The following is a 21,293-nucleotide window of genomic DNA, read 5'->3' as shown; positions in this document are numbered from 1 at the left end:
CTTTGTAGCGTCACATGAAGCGACGGCGGATCAGCTGATCACAGCTGGATCAGCCGTCAGTTGGCTTTAACAGCTGGAGAGACTTCTGATAGACTTTGTGTCTGTACACATGATTTATACTGTACACTGTGTTCTGTTTATAGGCGCAGGACACTGAGTTCATATTATTTATTAATTATTTAAGTCTGTATGTTTTGAAATTCAGATTGTTAAGTCATTATTAATTAACCCAGAATATGATTATGGTTTCTCTTGAACACTGGAGTTAATGTATTCGGCTCCATGTTTCAGGTTAATCTTAAATGATATAACTCATCAAACCCGACACTCAGGAATGATCAATGATGTAAAAAGTGTTTACTCTCAGCTCTCTCTGACTTTAATTGTTTCCATAATAAAAGTTATTGAGGGAAATATCAGATCATGAAAAGACAAATCTTTCTAATAAATGTAGAAAGTTGTTTGTGGTCCTTCTGTTTAGATCTACAATGAACATTTATTTAAGATGTTGAATCAGAAAACGAATCAAATACTGTCAAGATGGCGGAACGTAACAACTTCTGGTTCAAGCGAGGAGCGAAGAAATGACAAATAAGACATGTACCCCTGAACTCTGTTCACACTGTTGCTCAGAGCGCTGCGTTTGTTTCTTCAAATCCATTAATATTGAACGTGTCACGGGTCGAAATTGCACCAAATTTGAGACGTCACTTCCTTTGGTCCACGGCAATACACCTGACAAGTGTGAAGTAGATTATCCAGACATGCCAACAGCAGACGGACAGACAGACTCTTTGCTTTATAGTTGAATCAGTTCGAGCACCATTGCAGCAGAGGGATGAAGAGGTGGCGGTACTGCATGTGATGTGATGTGATCGTCACAGCACGTGCTCATGTCTGCTTTGTTGTACGACGTATGTTAGTATACACCTCAAATATGAGCATCTGCTGCTTTTAGTTGTTGCTGTACTGTATGTGACCATGCAGGTCCCCTCGCTGTGAATTCCCTGTCCAATCAGGGTCCGTCAGACTATATTCAACTTCCTGTGTGTGGAGTCAAGCTGAGAAGCATAACATTGTCCTTTAACATCAGGAAAGAGAGAATCCCATCTCTGTTCGCCCAACTGAACAGGACTTCTGTGAGGAGTTCGTGCTTGAACATTGTAGACATTTCTACTTAACGACAATGTAACTAATAGTGTTTCTATAGCAACGGTTAAATGCAAATAAGTACAGGAAATGGCATATAGTGTATATTCCAAACAGCCTTGTTTTTGGTGGACTTCCTGGGAGTTGAAAGCAGTCTCAGAGTGGAGATGAGATGTTATCTTCCCTTTGCCACAGAATGTCTCCGTCTTCACATTCCTGTGTTCCGTGGGGATTGGCTGCATTTAGTTCTTGTGCTGGCTGCCAGTGACTTACTGTACGGCTGAATAAAGCCTCTCTCTCTCTGTGCTCTCGTGCTGGTATTCCAGAGGAATGCACGTTTGAATTCCTCTGCTGGGCTGGAGGACGCAGAGCAGCGACAGTCCTGTGCTCATGTTGCCCTGCTAAATATATACCAGCAGCTACTTTCAAGGATGTTGAAAGATATCTGTAGTTTCACAACTTCAAGTGCACAAAGCCAGAAATATGCATACGCTTTCTTTGTCAGATCTACAAAGTTGCACATTGGCCCGATTCAGTTTATAAATCTCGATGACTGTGGTCGCAGCTCTCACAGGGAGCCTTAAATGGATGGAGTCCATCACTCAGTAGACCTGTGACCGAGAAGAAGCTGCAGCTATCAATGCTATACAGATAGTTCAAGCAATTACTTTTGCTTCTTTGAGTAAAAAAAAAAAAAAAGCACTGAATGGTTTAGGGCCAAAATACATCTCTGATCTGCTGCTACCATATAAACCATCCCGACCCCTCAGGTCGTCTGGGACCGGTCTACTTCCTGTTCCCAGAGTCAGAACTAAACATGGAGAAGCAGCGTTCAGTTTTTCTGCTCCACATATCTGGAACAAAGTCCCAGAAAGCTGCAGGTCTGCTGAGACCCTCAGCTCATTTAAATCAAGATTGAAGACCTTTCTGTTTGCTGCTGCCTTTAATTGAACCACATTCAATTCATATATTAATCAATTTCCTGCATTTCTGCATTTTACTACTGCATTTTATTTCTTACAGTTTCTTTAATTGTTGGAATGCTTAACAGCATTCCAACTATTGTTATCCTGTTTCTTTATTCCACTATTTCTTCCGTCCCCCATTTCGTCGCAACGCTTCTTCTTCTTCTTCATTTTTTAAGCTACAGAAACCGTTCAACTACCAAAATGTTCAGCTCCTTCAGCTCATGTCTGCTATGACTTTTTCTATTTCTAACCTTTAAACTTTTTGAATTATTAAGCTTTTTGCAACTTTTTTTTGAATGAGTTTCTATGAAGATTTTCAAATCCTTCAAAAACGTCTTCAACTTTCAAATCCTTCAACCTCCTCATACTTTCAGCGACAGACACCATTTCAACTTTCAAATGTTGAGAAAACCCTCAACTATTGCCAACATGATTCAGCTTTTTGATATCTTTTAAACTTTTTGAACTGCAGCAATTTAACTTTTATGATTTTTCAGCCCTTTTCTGACTTTATAATGGATGTGTATTGCACAGCTTAGAGTGCGTGATGTCACCGCTAGAGTGAAGAGCAGCTTGAGATTCTTGTGAAAAAAACAGTTGTGTTTTGCCACCGTGTCCACAATCTTCACGCATAATTTCTGGATGTAGAAGTAGCTAATATTGTCCTTGTCATAGAAAAATTACGGTGGAATCCCACAGATTTCCACATTTGACACAGAAGCCGTTAATTGAGAGGAAAACCAACTTTCTGCTCCATAGAGACCAATGTTAAATTTTGCTTCAAAAACATCTTCCACAGAACACGGTACCCCATTTCTAGATCGCCAGTTAAGCCACATTTTTTACACTACAGACAATTTTTACAGGATCTGTTCTTCAACTCATTCTTCCCCTCAATTATTAATATTGGAGCAATAGGAGCTACGGTTATGGGAGTTTTGATGATTTGTTTGAGAGGTGTTTCCCTGTTTTATCTCCATGAAATGGCTTCAGGCACACAGGTGTTTGCGATTGAGCCAATTGGTGATGTTGATAAACACACAGACACACGCGCACATACACTCCTCTCTCTCTCTCTCTGTGTCTCTCATACAGTCATTCAGGTCTTATGCTGCGTTCACACCGGTCGCGTTGATTTTTTGACGCGCGTCGAGATTACATACAAAGTCTATGCACAGACGCGATGAGACTGGCGCGCCGCAATTTTGCGATGGCGCGGCGCGTTGGGCGCGTTATTGCAGTGCGGTGGACGCGGTGGGACGCCGCAAAATCGCCAATGCGCGAGTTGAAATTTTTCAACTTCAGCGACAATCGCGTGACGCTGTGGTGCGATAGCCTATCAACGTTGAGTTGCTCCCCCTGTCATCACTGGCTTCCTGCCGTTGAATCAGGAAATAAATCCTGTAGCCGTCTGTGTTCACCCAGAGCTCTACGATACCTCATATCAACAGAGACCGGACCAAACTATGTGTATACATGTGTGTGTGTAAACCATACGGTACAAACAATGAATAGACGCTGCCGTATTTACGTCTACGTGACGTTATTGAGTGCTGGTGGAGCTGCTACGATGTTAGCATAGCCTAGCACCGATCCATCAGAGCTCCATTGAGAAGACCAGTAACCTACAAATCTGCATCATTACGTAGTTATTTCCGAGTCCCTTTTTGTCGGAGAAGACAAGTACAAATCTGCATCATTATGTTGTTATTTCGGAGTCCCTTTTTGTCGGTTTATTGCTGTTTATCCGAATCACAGCCAAATCAGTTTATTTTGTGTTCCTACAGCTGTAGTAAACAGCGACCGGTGGCTTGCTAGACAGTGAATACAGCTCGATACAATCCACGGAGCTCCTCTGAACAATATTATGAACCAGACATGACGGCGTTTGGCATTCCGATGTTTGAGGGACTTCCACAACACGTACAAAGCAGCAATTGTCCTTATTCCTTTCATGGTTGACAGCGGAAAGAAATGGCGGCCAGGTGAACGGCTTCCAGGACGATAAACCACGGCCCCTCTCCGGCGCTACGAGATTTTGCGGCGTTTGGTGTGAACACGACCGGCGGCGCTTTAGACGCGATTGTGCAGTGGACGCGATTTTGCAGTGCGTCAAAAAATCAACGCGACCGGTGTGAACGCAGCATTAGGGATCTTTAGAGGTCTTTCCCCCCTCCTCCACACACACACACACTTTTAAAATAAAAGCCCCACAGAATGAATCCTAACTGAAATGCTTGTGATGAGCCTGTCATTTAATAACCGGTTTGTGTTTATCTAACATTATGATTCTGTCTCCTCTCCCCTTCTCCCCCACACCCCACACCCCATTTCAAAATAAAAGCCCCAGAGAGTGAATTCTAACTGAACTGCTTGTGATGAGCCTGCCATTTAATAACCTCTGTTTATGTGTCAAACATGATGATTATGTCTCCTCTCCCCCTCCCTCCCCCACCCTTTCAAAATAAAAGCCTCATGGATTAACTGTATTTAAACGTTTCGCTCAAAATTAGGCTTTTTTGTTGAAATAATGAATGCTCTTACTAATACTGCGACAACTACTACTACTGCTAATATTTCTAGTATTACCACTACTACTACAACTTTTGCTGTTGCTACTATTACTACTACTGCTATTACTGCTACCATAAATATTATTACTACCACTACTGCTATTACTACCACTACTATTATTACTGATACCACAACTGCTAATACTGCCATTTCTGCTACTACCAGTACTAATAACCAGTACTAATACTACTACAGCTATTAGTACGACTGCTGATACTACTACTTCTTCTAATTACAAATACTTCGACGACAACTTCTACTACTACTACAAATATCACTACTGCTACAACTAGTACTTATTCAAATGCTACTCATACTTATACTGCGAATAATACTTCTACTACTACTACAACAAGTATCACTACTGCTGGAATTCTTTTAAGCTACAGAAACCATTCGAATATCTAAATGTTCAGCTCTTTCAGGAGAGGGGTGATATAACTTCATATTTGTAATCTTTCAACTTTTTGAATTATTCAGCTTTTTGCAATTCTTTTAAAATTGGATATGTATTTTCAGCAATGTTTTTGAGATTCATTTCAGCTTTCAGCATTCCAACGCATTTTCAGCAGGAAATGCATTTTCTAGTTGTTTTTAAATCTCCTTTTCTTTTGCCTTATGTTTTGATGCTTTTAATGGTTTTATGTGAAGCACTTTGAATTACCTTGTTGAAATGTGCTATACAAATAAACCTGCCTTGCCTAAATGTACAGAGAGAACATAAGATGGCACAACTAATCTGGTTTGCTTACATTTTTTTATAGCTTAAACGCAGCACGATACTTGACCTTCACCTACTCTTTTTCACTGGACATTAAATGAAGTCTGGTGACTACTTTTGTTCTGATACCACTGATTCATCACATGTACACGTGATCCATCACTGTGGTGAAATACCATTTGGACTGATGTAGTATGCTAATATATCTGCTGACCTTTAGATATTTTTAACCCTTTGGATGTCAAAGTACTGGCATGAATACAGTCTGATCACAGAGCTGCTGTGTGCTTTAGACTCGGCTCTGTATGTGTCCAGCTGCTGCTGATCAAACCAACCTCAGTGCAGATGTGTGTGTTCCCTCACACACGCTGACTGAGGTTTTCCTCGTCCCAACATTGATGAATTAACACATCAGCTGCTTGGGCTGAGCGATGTAAACAATAGAAGCACTGACTGCCATCGATGAAAACATTCACTACACTGTTGAAGTGACACTGATGGATAGAATAGTATCAGTATTCTACATGATGTGGTGGTCGTCCCAACATAGGCACAGTGGGGGGGTTAGATCAGCAGTGTGTCATGTAGAGAGCTGCTGTGGTTGGAGTGGAAGCAGTGGTTCAGGTGTAGCTTCTGGAACGTGGCGTGTTTCTGGCTGAAACAGGTTACCTGGCCGGGGTTCAGTTACCAGAAGGATTTCAATCTGATGCTTTAGAGAGATATGATGCATTTATGTGAATGTGTTTTATATGGATGGAAATAAACGGCCACAAGGTGCAGCCAAAGGGAATACTCGACTCCTTGTTTATTTCCACACACCTACAATATAATGCTTTACTGTCATGCAGCCTTTAACAGCATACAAAGACAACACTTGTATTACAATATCTAAGACCAAATCTGGTCTCTTATCACGGTATCGATATTTTGTCCTCAATGAGCTAATGCGGTTCTACATGAATTGATACTAGTGGGCTCATATCAATACATGTCACGGGGCATGATGGAGGACTTAAACGCAGACCAGACCAAAAGTAGAGTGAAGTGGAATTTAATGAAAACAGGAAACTTACAGGAACACAGGGAATTCACAGACGAGACGAAGAGGGAAATCCAGCAGGACGAGGCAGGGCAGGCAGACGGGGAGCCGGGAACAGGCCGCGCAAAACAGGCGGGTAGACGTGGCAATGATCTGGCAGTGAGTGACTGAGAGGCAGGGGTTTAAATAGTGGCTTGAACAGGTGAGGGGAGTTGTGCTGATGAGGGAGTGCTTGATTACTGATCAAAGGCAGGTGAAGGGAGTTGGGCTGGTGCTGAGGGAGTGGCTGACAGGTAGAGTGAGGAGGGTGAAGCTACACAAAGACACACACAGAACACAGAAGGCAAAGCCTGATCGTGACAATAATACTGTAGCATTTTACAGGAAGAGTGGAGATGGATTTAGATATCATAAGACTAAGAAAGAGAAACTACTGGAACAGAAACAGGAAGAATGTATTTTTTATTTTACTGTGCCCAACAAAAGACATGAGGGATTGTACCAGACCCTAGATCAGCTCCCTGTCTGTCAACATTTCATACTGGGAGTTTGATAGGAGTATATGACCGTCAGCAGGATAAACACAGCTGCATCCAATGATATGAACAGATCTCTCAGTGGTACTGAGCTCTGTAACAAGCTTTACTGTCACTACATGTCCCAGCTCTGCACAACAACACACCTAACATGTTCTGAAGCGGAGGACTACCCTGATCCAGGTTGATGTGCTGGTGTGGATCCTGGTGCAGGGTGTGGCTGTGAGTCTGTACTGCAGCAGTGCAGGCAGCAGGGCTGGTGGGGCCACCATCACACCGGATGTTTGAGACGGTAGCGCTGTGAGTACTCGGCTGCTCCGTGACCTCGTGGTCAACTGCTCTTCACCACAGCTTGCTGTACTTCTGCTAAGCAGCCTTACTGTCAACTCTTCTGTACTTTCAGTGAAAGGAGAAGTGAGGGCTTCTTCTATCTTTTCGTCAGGCTGTGCCGAAGAGATGGAATCTTTGAAGCTTCATTCATAACGTTCACATTCAACACTGGTTTCTTTTTTCCGTGTCTATTCATTGTGTATTTCTGCTCAGTTAGAGATAGAAAATCAGGCTACACTAATATTAGTATTACACTATCAGTAGAATTCCATTTCTGCGTAGGATAGTTCCCGACTCGTGTGATCCAAACCTTTCCAATAACTTGCTGAACGCTAATGGAGGCAGCATCTGTATGAACAAGGCAGTCCAGCAGCAATCTCACAGCGCCATAAGTTACATTAATATCACCACAATAACACAATCACATTTTCTTTCTCCCATTTTTTGAGTGATAATCTCATAAAATATGACAACAGACATTTAAAGCTTCAATGGAAAACCTCAATAGAAGCTTTGAATGTAAAATAATGGGCAACAGATCTCCTGAAGATACAAAACCAAAGACAGCTGTGGTCTGTGTATTTACAGTCTGACTTATGTTACTACTCTGCTGCAAAAACAGCAAGCAACACGTTTCTGCCATGTCATCCGACCACTCAAAGCTCTTTAACACTACGTGTCATTCAGCATTCACACCCATTCATACACTGATGACAGGAGCTACCATGCAAGGTGTCACCTGCTCATCAGGACTAACTAACATTCACACACCGCCGGCACAGCCTAAAGTCATTTGGAGTTAAGTGTCTTCCTCATGGACACATGGACATGGACTAGCAGAGCCGGGGTTTGAATCACCGATCCTCAGATTGAAGGACCCGCTCCACCGCTCTGCCCCACAGCAGGGGCAGAGTGGTAGACTTGCATGTAGATGCCATAAACATATGAAGTAAAGTGCATTCAGTGAAGTTGTCAGTCACTATAGCTGGGTCCTTCCCTTTCAGTCTTATTCCTCCAGGTTCACTTTTCATAACTCTGTGATGTTACTTCTGTGCGGCTCTCGTGCTGTGGTGTCGTCAGTGGCACACACAGGGATTCAAGGACATTTTAACACCGTATAACTACTTCAATCAAATAATGAATGTCCTGATTTAAAACTATAAAGTTGATGAGCTTAAATGATTGATGTAACATGAATAAAGTAGAATTGGGAGAAGGTGACAGAAAGTGAGGTGAATCTGCCAGAGAGAAGACATGTCTCTCCTAGGGCTGTGTAAAAATATCAACAGAGTTTACAATCGCAATATTTTTTTAAACGATAGTGTAGTGCTGGGCGGTATGACCAAAAATTAGTATGATGGTATTTTTTAAGATTCTGGCGGTTTCACGGTATATCACGGTATTTTCTTTATTTTCCTTGACAGAGTTTTTATATCGGTTTATAGTGGCTTACTCTACTGTCAGAAGTACATAGAATATAAAAACATAAATGATGTCCTGATCTCATATTTTACTGACTTTTGGTGGATAAAGATGGTCACTAAAACTGTAATGGATAATGTTAACTGTAATTAATCCGTTCACATGTGTGCTGAACCGTGAGAAGTGATCCGTACGGATCACAGATCGACAATTACACTGTTTCACCACTGCTATTGATTATTTTCATTATTTTCTCCCATTTTTGTGAAGCCAAAGAGAATGCCAACAGATTGGTGGGGTTGTCCGATAAGCTGCAGGAAGCGGTGGAGAGACCGGATCACATGCTCTGCTGATGAGCGGGAGAGTAGAATGTGTTGTTCTGGCATATTAAGATAAGAGGTTATTGTAATATTCCTCTGCGCTCTACAACAGAGCGAGGACTGACTGGAGGACAGGCGATAGAGTATCTGGCTCCTGACAGGACAGGATGACAGTTGACTGCCGTCACTTTACAGTGTTAGTCTGGACCGGACTGACAGAAAGGTCTAGTGCGGATGATGTAGCTGCTAGGAGCCAATGTTTGCTGCTTGAACAGCTAGAACAGCACGGGTACACTCACTAATGTTAGTTAGCATGCAGTGCACTCACTGAGGTCCTGCAGAGGTCTGGTACCGGGTCTAGAAACACGAGCAGTGTGAGAATGAGAGTGATGCTTCAGGGTGTCTGTGAACCGGCATATACAACACCAGGACACCTCAATGGAATGCTCCATCGTTGACCGTCTCAGGCCACCTGCCTGTGTTTATTCAGTCATTTAGTGTTCAAAAGGAGTAATCAGTTGTTTGGTCACATTCAGGAAAGTGTGGTTTGAAGGTGTGGTGATGTGTGTCACATTAATTGGATGCTCATGTCACTGCTGCTACGCTACACTGTAAAAACCTAGAAGTAATGAGGCATATTAGTATACTTCATTTGTTTGTTTAATCAAACTTCTATGGTTAACTTACTACAGTTACACAGCTGATAATATTTAGTGTGCAGCCTTTAAAACCAGGAAAAGAGAACACTGATGCCATATTACAACATCCTCAATCTCAGAAGACATAGTCTCGTACCACCATGTGCATACCATATCATATATGCCCTGTTTCTACTGTTTCCCTGCCACGCTGAGTGTGATTGGCTGCTGTGGACTCTTCCTCATTGCTCAGTAATTACTGTTGTGTTTCAGCACTTCCTCTTTCAGTCAGGGTGGGGTGGGAAGCCTTCGCAGTACATTTTCTCTCTCCTGACTTCAGACTATTCAAAGTGGAAGAGTAGAATGGTAAAGTGGTTTTGGCTTTTTGGTGCTAAATGTTTTTTAATATTAAACGTACCGACCTGAATGAGCTTTGCATGAGTCGCTCTTATCTCTCCTTAAGCCAAACTAACGGTCCTTCCATTCACTGCAGACAGGATACTGTGCTCCCAGCTGAGTCATAGCTGGGAGCATACAGACAGCTCAAATGCCCTTTTATGGCATCGACGGGCTTTTTAAAACAGGAAATGACATCAGTTCATCGAGAGGGGATCTCACAAGAGCCCTGTCATACCAGAGTGAAGGAAGGTCTCAGTTTGTTGTTTGGTGGATGACCACTAAACCAAGCTCGAAGCAGAGCTGGGCAGTGAGCTGCTCCTGTTACAGCCACATGAACTTTATTGAATTTCTAAACAGGTGATGAGAAAAGACAAATCAAGCTTCAGTGCAAAGGCATGTTCACTAATTCATTTAGCACCAAAAAAGAATCGGTCATTCCTTAAGTAATGACGAATCAAACCAAATCAAACTCTTGTCAAGAAAGTTAAGAAGTGCATTTTGAAAAAGTCTTGAACCAATCCTTTCAGGGAGAGTGGAGATTCTTGCATTGCATTTCAAGTGTTCCCCTTGCATTTTGATAGGAAGACTTACAATAAATTAGAATTAAAAGTTCATTGCTCTTTGCAAGGGTGTAAAATTACAATAATGTTTATTCCAATTATTTCTGGGACAATATATCATCAAACAGAAGTAGTGACAGGAGCAGTTCATTCTGTGAGGAAATGACACAATTGAAACTTCTTGCAAATAATATGGGGATTGGTTGAATTTCTTTAAAATCTTGTTGCTGGAGGGTCTGATTATTGTGTTTCGATTGGTCATGAAAATGTAAGAGCATGTGTCATGATGAAAATGATTCTAATGTGGTTTGTTTCCTTTTCTTCAGCCAGAGACAAAACGCCACAGTTCATTGTTTGGCGGGGCAGGAGGGCTGTCACTAAAACACCGTTTACATCAGGTATTTACTTCACTCACCTTCCTTAGTTTGAAGAACTCCAGTGGAGAATACAGGGCTCTGCACTAACTTTTAAAACCACTGATGGCAACCAAAGGCCAAACAATTGGTTGCCAATTTGTCAAAATGCTTGCCAGCAAGCAGCATCAGCAGTTGATCTCAGAGGAATCCAATCCTTATATTTTGATTTTATTAACCAAATTACAAAGTAGGATCAGATTACAATAAACATCTTTCACAGCAATGTGGACAAAAATCTACTTTTTTATTCCAATATTACTTTCAGTAGTTGAACAAGATATTGTCTTCATGGATATCTTAAAAGTCCTCAGTGTGGCTCAGGTTGCTCAGCTCGTTTTGACCTTGTTGAAGTCTGATAATGAGTTCACTTTATCGCCGTGGATCTTGTGTCAGTCTTCACGATCAGTTCTGTGGAGTAGAGTGCCCTCCGTATTTTCCAGGAAAGGGCAGTTTCCCTGCTTGTTTTCTAGTTGCTGGTACTACAATACCCATCATTCATTTAGAGAGCTGTATCTTGAGATCTGAGCCCCTCCCAGCTACACAGCCCAGCTACATCCGCCTGTCATCAAGGAGAAGAAGGAGGAACTGATAGTGGGACCGTGTCAGCAGGATGTGAAGGGGGGGTGTTGTGACATTCAACTCCTCTGAGCTCTGGTGCCAACACACGCCATGCTGTTAAGATGTCATCTCCACACAACTTTAAAGACACACTTTGTTTCCTTCTCCTGCTGAAAGTATCCTGATAACACTCAACCTCACTCATCAGGCCCTCCAAGGTTTTGTAATTGTTGCAGCCGGAAATGATTCAACGAGAACCACTTATTCTAAATAGTAGTAATGAACTGTGAGTCTTCCACTTTGCTCATTGTTTCTGTTTCCACAGCCCACAACCTGTTTACTGTTTACTGGATCAGTCTCAACGCTCCTCATTTCCAGGAGCAAGAGACAGCTGTTTTCTCACACACACACACACACACACACACACACACACATATATTTTATGAGAGTCGTGCTCCAGCATGGGGTGATCAGTTTGTAGATGATGGTAACATGTAGTGTGACTCTGTTTCCTGTCTGGACTGGGTTCCTCACAGTCCTCTGGATTCTTGTGTGCATGTAAATGTAACTGGTGTATCTCATTTCAAGCTTCACACTCTGTTCTGAGAAATCTAAAAAAGAGAATCCTTTAGATATTCCCTCAGTGCTGGCTCATTTTCTAGTACCCTGCCTGTCACAGAAGTCGTCAGCCACCTGCTGCTCACAAACACATGTTGTTAGCACCAGATTAGGGACATTGTTTTAAGGGTATAATATGCAGGAATGTGCTAAAAACCAAAGATGCTGATGCAACAATAATCCTTCCTCATCATCACTTCTGACCCACTACAAGTGCCCTGAAGTCAGTAAACCATCAAACATTCTAAATGTTCTACTTTTACTTTGTTATAGATAATGTATCGGTTTTTTCCTTCATATGAACATAATTCTAATGATGAGGCAAAAAAAAGATTTTTATAGATTAAAATGAATCTTGTCATTATAGTTTTAATGATGTATTATAATCTGTTTCGATGTAGTGTAAACATTTCATAATTCATCTCTAATATCTATTCATGTTGTCCCCTGTAATACCATCATCTGCCAGCATGTGATCACTTGTACAGCGTGGTTGAAGACTTTGGGTTGGGTCAGGACTGTTGATGTGGACACAGTGCATGTGATATTGCCACGGGCCTTATTCCTGAACGCTTGATTTGTCTCAACTGCTTTATTTGTCATGCAGCTGTGAGTCGGGCACAGGAGCAGAGCAGCAACCATGGTGGCCTTGTCCCTAAAGATCGGTGTGGGGAACGTGGTGAAGACCATGCAGTTTGAGCCCTCCACCATGGTGTACGACGCCTGCCGTATCATCAGGGAGAGAGTTCCTGAGGCGCAGCTCGGACAGCGTGAGTTCTGGCTCCTCACACTCACCCTACAGATAACACTACACCAGTTCGTTAGTTAGTACCACTACGCCCTGGTGTCTTTCTGGTAAAAATGTGTGGAAATGCTACTGTGATCTCCATATTTGGCTGGGTTGCAGCTTGTTGCTTTAGAATAAGAAGCAGCATTACTGTCAGACTGACTGCTTCCTGTCAGTGTGTCCACCACCATGGAAACTAAGTTTGATAAGTGAACCCAATTCATTTTCTTATTGAGGTTTTGTCATGAATAACTTCGCCTGCATTTTGATTAGGACTCATAGTGAGGATATGGAGTGACTGTGCGAGAGCTGTCATAGCATTTCTCTTCATGCTAAGAATAACAACAACAAAAAAGACTGTCGGTCAAAAAGTCCAAAATGTGTCAAAGATGCCAAAACACAATCATCTCCCAAAGACTGTGAACGTGGAAGATAGCAAGGCAAGTTTATTTGTACAGCACATTTCAACAACAAGGTAATTCAAAGTGCGTCACAGAAAACCATTCAAAGCATCAAAACATAAGGCAAAAGAAAAGGAGATTTAAAAACAACTAAGAACATTGATTGAAACAGTCATTAAAAGTTAAAAAGCTAAAAATAGAATAAAAGTTGCAGTGCAGTGTAAGAAATAAAATGCAGTAGTAAAATGCAGAAATACAGGAAATTGATTAATATATTGTGACAGCCCCCGGGGTGGCAAGGGGGTTTCACGACAACACGGACCAATAAACACAACCAGTCGGTAGATAAATGGTGCAAGTGAGGTTTTTACTGAATATAGAGAGTGGATAGAGGTAGGATAGACACTCAACAATACACTGTCCGCTTTCCAGAGGGATGGTCGGTGTTCACTTCCACGGTTCGGTGCACAACGGGTATTCCTCATACGGTCCAGGGCGCGGGCAGGAGCAGGGTAGTCGTACAGGCAGGGGTCGGGAGCCGGGCGGGTAGTCAGACGTTCCAGGGTGATCAAGGGGTAAGGCAGTTGTCTCCAATGGGTTTGCTTTTTCTCCGTCTCCTTCCACTCCTACTCTCTCCTAGTTTCCTGTGTCCGGGGCCCTTTTATAGTCCCCTCCTCCTCCTCTGATAGGGTGTGGTCGCTCCCTCGTCTCTCCTCCTCAGGTGTTGCTTGTTGGGCTGATGGTGGTTTGGCGCTCTTTTCCACTCCCTGACATGGGGGCTCCGCCTCCATGTCAGGCAATATCGTCCCTCTACCACTTCTCCTCTGAGGTTGCCCCTCCGGCTGCCACATACCCCCCCCCTTAAATCCGACCTGGGGGGAGGACTGCTCCAGGAACCTAGGGCGTCCCGTCTTGACAGGGCGTCCGCGTTTCCATGAGCGGCCCCGGATCTGTGGACAACAGAGAAAGCATACGGTTGAAGGGATAAAAACCAGCGGGTGACCCGGGCGTTATTGTCTTTTGAACGGGACATCCATACCAGGGGGGCGTGGTCCGTGACCAGGGTAAAGTGTCGTCCCAGCAGATAATATCTCAACTCCCCCAGAGCCCATTTGATGGCCAAACATTCCTTCTCGACCGTGGCGTATCTCGTTTCTCTCGGTAATAATTTTCTGCTTACGTATGTGATCGGGTGCTCCTCTCCATCCCTCAGCTGGGACAGGACGGCACCCACCCCGGTCTCGGAGGCATCCGTCTGTACCACCAACGGTTGCGTAAAGTCCGGGGTCACCAGCACTGGTTCAGAACAGAGTACTTCCTTCAGCTTCTCGAAGGCGTCCTCGGTCTCTGCCGTCCATACGATCCGATCTGGCAGCCGGTTTTTTGTTAGGTCCGTCAGGGGTGCTGCAAGAGCAGAGAACTGGGGAACAAACCGTCGATAGTAGCTAGCTAGCCCAATGAATGCTCGTACCTGTTTCTTTGTGCGGGGGCGGGGCCATTCCCGGATCGCCTCGACTTTCCCTACCTGGGGCTTGACGCAGCCGCGGCCGATGGTGTACCCCAGGTAGTCAGCTTCCCGGAGGCCGAGGCGACATTTCTTGGGGTTGGCTGTCAGCCCCGCCCCTCGCAGAGCTTTCAGGACGGCTTCCAGTCTTTGGAGGTGAGCCCCCCATTCCTCCCCGTGCACGACGATGTCGTCCAGATAGGCTGCCGCGTATTCTCGATGGGGACGTAGTACCTGGTCCATCAGTCTCTGGTACGTGGGGGGGGCTCCGTGGAGACCGAACGGCAGCCTCTTATAGTGGTACAGTCCCATGGGAGTAGTGAAGGCCGTTTTTTCCCTGTCTTCGGGGGCTACTGCCACTTGCCAGTAGCCTTTAGTCAAGTCGAGGGTGGTTATGTATCTGGCCCTCCCGATGCGCTCTATCATCTCGTCCACCCGGGGCATCGGGTAGGCATCGAATTTTGAGATGGCGTTGAGCTGCCTAAAGTCATTGCAGAACCTGACTGAGCCATCGGGTTTCGGAACCAACACTATAGGGCTGCACCACTCGCTCGTCGAGGGTTCGATGATGTCGGCCTCCAGCATACTCTGTACCTCCCTCTCTATCGCCCCCCGGCGGGCTTCGGGGATGCGGTACGGCCTTAGCTTCACCTTCTTCCCGGGCTCGGTGATTATCCGGTGTTGCACCAGTGTGGTGTATCCGGGGTCCGGGGAGAACACGTCCCGGAACCGATCCACCATTTCCCGGACGTCCTGCTTCTGCCGGGGGGTCAACTCTTCTCCCACGGGTACCTCGACTGGCTCCGTTTTTCCTGGGAGGGTAGAGAGAGAGAAACAGAGCATGGCATCCCTACGCACCCATTTCTTGAGCAGGTTCACATGATAAACCTTCGTCGGGTGCCTCCGACCTGGTTGCCGGACTCGGTAGTTTACCGGCCCCAATTTCTCCATCACTTCATACGGCCCCCTCCATCGGGCTAGAAACTTACATTCCGCCGTGGGTACCAGGACCAACACCCGATCCCCTGGGTTAAACACTCGGGGTTGGGTTCCCCGGTTGTACACGCGGGCTTGGGCCGCCTGTGCCTCGGCCATGTGTTCTCGGACGATGGGCCAGAGGGATGCCATCCTCACCCTCATCTCCTCGACGTGGTCCACCATGGTGCGGTAGGGGGAGGGTTGGTGTTCCCAGGCTTCTTTGGCCAGGTCGAGTAGCCCCCGGGGTCGTCGACCGTACAGGAGCTCGAAGGGCGAGAATCCGGTAGATGCCTGGGGCACCTCTCTGATGGAGAACATCAGGAAGGGTAGCAGTTGGTCCCAATTCTTCCCGTCCTGGTCCATGGTTTTTTTCAACATTTTTTTCAGTGTCTGGTTGAATCGTTCTACTAGTCCGTCCGTTTGGGGGTGATACACCGACGTCCTCAGTTGGGTCACCTTCAGCATGCCACACAGATCCTTCATGATCCTAGACATGAACGGGGTTCCTTGGTCGGTGAGAATCTCCTCCGGTATTCCGACCCTGGAAAACAACATCACCAGCTCCCTTGCAATGCCCTTGGTGGCCATAGAGCGTAGGGGAATGGCTTCGGGATACCGGGTGGCGTAATCCACTATCACCAGGATGTACCTGTGTCCCCGGTTGGTCTTGGGTAGTGGCCCCACTAGGTCCATCCCGATCCTGCTGAAGGGGACGGTGATGATCGGCAGGGGCACCAGCGGGTTTCTGTGATGGGGTTGTGGGGCCACTTGTTGACATTCGGGGCAGCTCCGGCAGTAATCCTCCACGGCCTTTTTTATTCCGGGCCAGTGGAACCTGGCCCTCACCCTTTCCAGGGTTTTCTCCACTCCTAGATGGGCACCTAGGATATGGGAGTGGGCTAACTGGAGGACAGAGGGTATGAAAGGACGTGGTACCAGTAACAACCTGAGGGGGGCCCCGTCCCTTATTACTACCTGGTAGAGGAGCCCGTTATAAATGGAGAAATGTGTGGGAGGGAGGTCTCTTACCCCGTCCAGTGGTCGTCCGTCTACGGCGGCCACCTGCCGAAGGGCGTGGGCTAGGTTGGGGTCCTCCAACTGGGCCGTCCCAAACCTCCCTGTGAGGGGCCCGGGTAAGATGGGCTCCTCCGGGTCCTGGGGAAACAGCCCGGCCAGCTCCTCTTCTTCGAGGGAGGGGGTATCTGCCTCCTCGGGGATGGGCGGCGCCTCTCCTTCGGGCTCACTGGGGCTGGAGGGTCCGTCGTTCTCGACGGCTGTGGCATATACGTCCTCGGGGTTGGGTTGGGTGGCCTCCACCAACGCCCGGGCCACGGCACTGGCGACTCCTTCCGATAGGGGATCGGTGGAGATCTCCTCCCCCAGCCCACAGATGGCTTTCTTCTTGTACTTTCGGTGAGGGGTCGTACCTGGTTTCACCACCAGGCTGCGCCACAGCTCCTGGAACACGGGCAGGTCTCGGCCGACCAGCACCTCTACGGGGAGTCCTTCCACTACTCCTGCAGTGCCGACGTATCTACCCCTCGTCGTGTATATCTCGAGGGCGGTGGTGGGGTATTCGCGGGTCTCCCCATGGATGCACGTGACCGCTCGGGTGCCGGTTAGGAGCGGGTACTGAGCAAACGTAGGTCTCACCAAGGTAATAGCGCTCCCGGAGTCCACCATCGCGGAGGCGTCGCGGCCGTTTACTTTGACCGGGGTGAGGGGCATGTGGTCCTCGTGAGTGGCCCAGCATCCGGTAATCAGTCCGCATGGGCGACTCCCCTCACGGGCCGTGGGCATGGGTGCGTCCTGGCGGTGAGGACATTCCCAGGCGATGTGCCCGATCTCGCCGCAGTGGTAGCACCTCCTCTCTTCCGGTCCAAACGCCGGCCGACGTCGGGGAAAGCCTGGGGGAAAGGAGGGAGACACATAGGTAGTTTCCTCCGTTCTCATCTTTTCTTTGCGGGTGGACCCCTCCACTTTCGGGTTTCTTCCCCCACGCACTAACGCTTGTGCTGCGTGGTAACCCTCCATGATCTCTACCAGTTCCTCGAGGTTGCGGGGGTTTCTCTGGCCGGCCAATTTTTTTGCCTCATACGGGAGGGATCTAAGGAATTTGTCCATGACGACACGATCGGTGGGCGACACCTCGGTTGGCTCTGCGTGCAGCCAGGCCGTCGTAATCCTCTTGATCTCATGCATCTGGGCTCGCGGAGAAAGGGAGGTGTCATATGTCCATTCATGAAATCGTTGTGCCTTTATTAACAGCGTGACCCCGCATCGCTGTAACGCTTCCGCTTTCAACACCCGGAAGTCAACTTTTCCAGCGCGCTCTAAGTCCTGATACGTTACTTGCGTTTCGTTGATCAAAAAGGGGGCTATCAACTCAGCCCAGTGCTCTTCTGGCCATTTTTCCCGGAGTGCCGTTGTCTGGAATATCTGAAAAAACACTTCAACATCGTCAGCTGCCGTCTGCTTGAGAAGGAAGCGCGCTGGGTTGGCTTTCTCCACGGTACGTTGCTCCTGTTGTGTCTGTAACATGCCCTTGATTTCGCTTTGCATCGCCTCCGCGCGTTCGGTTTGTACCTCCATATACTTCTCCATGTGTACTTGCTGTTGGTATTGTTGTTGCTGCTGTGCTTGGAGGATTTGCATTTGTACTTGCATGGCTTGTTCGTGGCGTTTTTGGGTTTCCTGGTTGCTAGCGATTAGCCCCGCTAGCAGCTCTTGAAATGGCACCGGGGTGGCCATGCTTACTGGGTCGGTCGGTCTATCGGTCAGTGTTGCCAGAACCGGACTGTGCCCACATTCTCCACCAAATTGTGACAGCCCCCGGGGTGGCAAGGGGGTTTCACGACAACACGGACCAATAAACACAACCAGTCGGTAGATAAATGGTGCAAGTGAGGTTTTTACTGAATATAGAGAGTGGATAGAGGTAGGATAGACACTCAACAATACACTGTCCGCTTTCCAGAGGGATGGTCGGTGTTCACTTCCACGGTTCGTTGCACAACGGGTATTCCTCATACGGTCCAGGGCGCGGGCAGGAGCAGGGTAGTCGTACAGGCAGGGGTCGGGAGCCGGGCGGGTAGTCAGACGTTCCAGGGTGATCAAGGGGTAAGGCAGTTGTCTCCAATGGGTTTGCTTTTTCTCCGTCTCCTTCCACTCCTACTCTCTCCTAGTTTCCTGTGTCCGGGGCCCTTTTATAGTCCCCTCCTCCTCCTCTGATAGGGTGTGGTCGCTCCCTCGTCTCTCCTCCTCAGGTGTTGCTTGTTGGGCTGATGGTGGTTTGGCGCTCTTTTCCACTCCCTGACATGGGGGCTCCGCCTCCATGTCAGGCAATATCGTCCCTCTACCACTTCTCCTCTGAGGTTGCCCCTCCGGCTGCCACAATATGAATTGAATGTGGTTCAATTAAAGGCAGCAGCAAACAGAAAAGTCTTCAATCTTGATTTAAATGAGCTGAGGGTCTCAGCAGAACTGCAGCTTTCTGGGACTTTGTTCCAGATATGTGGAGCAGAAAAACTGAACGCTGCTTCTCCATGTTTAGTTCTGACTCTGGGAACAGAAAGTAGACCGGTCCCAGACGACCTGAGGGGTCGGGATGGTTCATAAGGTAGCAGCAGATCAGAGATGTATTTTGGCCCGAAACCATTCAGTGCTTTGTAAACCAACAGCAGGATTTTAAAGTCAATTCTTTGTTGGACAGGAAGCCAGTGCAAAGACCTCAGAACTGGAGTGATGTGATCCACCCTCCTGGTCTTAGTGAGGACTCGTGCTGCAGCGTTCTGAATCAGCTGCAGCTTTCTGACGGACTTTTTACAGAGACCTGGTGGCCTAATATCCACATGTGCATGTAAGCCAAGAAGCACACATCCAGTGACTCACACAGTGTTTGTTTCCTTCTGCAGCCAATGACTATGGGCTGTTTCTGTCTGATGAAGACCCAAAGAAAGGCATCTGGCTGGAGGCAGGAAAGGCCCTGGACTACTACATGTTGAGGAATGGGGTGAGTCACTCTACAGTCTACACACGACTCAAATGCTTCACTTTTAGCACACAGCAGCCTCCCATACAGAGAACCAATGGAAGGATGGCAAAATGTGCTCACTGTCAGTACAAACTATCTTCCTGTCTGTGGGGACCCCAACAACTACAGGGTTTGTTACTAAATAGACAGGAGCCTCTAATAAACAGATTAAAGGTAACATCAGGGCCAGGTTATACTGCCTCCCCTGGGTATTTTGTATAGGTCTGGAGATCTGGAGGTCTGGGGCCCTGAAGGTCTGGAGGTCCATTTCATCTGTAATGAAATGAATTATAATGAATGATAATAATAATAAAGCTGATGACATGTGTTGCGAATGGACTGCGTGAGCTTCTCAGTATGTGAAGCAGTGCAAAAGAGCTTATTGAAGTGGCATACGGATGAGATGGAGTGGTGATTTCCAAACTTCTTCAGTCAATCGATACCTGCTATCCATCCTTTTTGTTCCCACCTCTAGAAAAAAGACTATTTGTGTGGTTTTGCTCCCAGCCAATCACCGCAAGCGTTCTTTGATTTAATGTGACTTGTGACTGGCCTTCAACCTAGCTTAGCAACGTGTAAATAGTTGAATAGCTGCTGTGTGACTATTCTTACCCGGGTGTAAATAGACATTCAGAGTGTTGTGGTTATACATCAGGCTTTTTGACATCTGTCTCTTCTGTCTGTCAGGACACTCTGGAGTATAAGAAGAAGCAGAGGCCTCTGAAGATCCGCATGCTGGACGGCACGGTGAAGACCGTCATGGTGGACGACTCCAAGATCGTCAGTGACATGCTCATGACCATCTGTGCTAGAATAGGTCAGCTCTGCCATGCACCGCTCACATGTCACCTGGACAAATACTGTCACTGCAGGTTAATGCCTGTGTTTAATTCAGTCCTCAACGTGTGCTTGGACTGCAGGGTGAAATTGGAAGTAAATGCGGTACCCGTTTGTTCAACAGGCATTACAAACTATGACGAGTACTCGCTGGTGAGAGACATTGGCGAGGAGAAGAAGGAGGAGACCATGGGCACCCTGAAAAGAGACAAGACTCTGCTGAGAGACGACAAGAAGATGGAGAAGCTGAAGCAGAAGCTCCACACAGATGATGAGTGTAAGACCAACACCAGCCCCCACTCTCACCTCATGGCCTGTAGTAGAGACTGACCCAACAGTGATGTGGTTTCACTCCCATTTGTGTTGGATGACACGCTTTTTTGGGCGTGAGGATGTCAATGTATTCTTAATATTGTGTTGACAACTTGACTACCGGTAGTCGCCTCCTGTGACACACAGCTAGCTAATAGATCTCTTCCTTTTTGCTTGGCCTCTGTACAGTGTG

General features: G+C 46.5%; 1 protein-coding gene across 1 annotated transcript in view; it reads left to right on the top strand.

The window, feature by feature from the left end:
* LOC306792364 (talin-1-like) overlaps positions 1-21,293 on the top strand; it is a gene marked incomplete at its 3' end in the record, with an annotated part of 31,548 nt that overhangs the window by 7,431 nt on the left and 2,824 nt on the right. The window contains exons 2-6 of the mRNA XM_079289435.1: positions 10,983-11,054; positions 12,856-13,018; positions 19,833-19,930; positions 20,639-20,768; positions 20,913-21,107. Of these exons, the coding sequence (XP_079145561.1) occupies positions 12,889-13,018; positions 19,833-19,930; positions 20,639-20,768; positions 20,913-21,107 (553 nt within the window). The 5' untranslated portion in view covers positions 10,983-11,054; positions 12,856-12,888. The remainder of the gene's footprint in view (positions 1-10,982; positions 11,055-12,855; positions 13,019-19,832; positions 19,931-20,638; positions 20,769-20,912; positions 21,108-21,293) is intronic.

The sequence above is a fragment of the Melanostigma gelatinosum genome (genome assembly GCF_949748355.1).
Source record: "Melanostigma gelatinosum genome assembly, chromosome: 18".
Lineage (NCBI taxonomy): Eukaryota > Metazoa > Chordata > Actinopteri > Perciformes > Zoarcidae > Melanostigma > Melanostigma gelatinosum.
The sequence above is the reverse complement of the archived record's forward strand: the minus strand, read 5'-3'. Positions and strand labels throughout refer to the sequence as shown.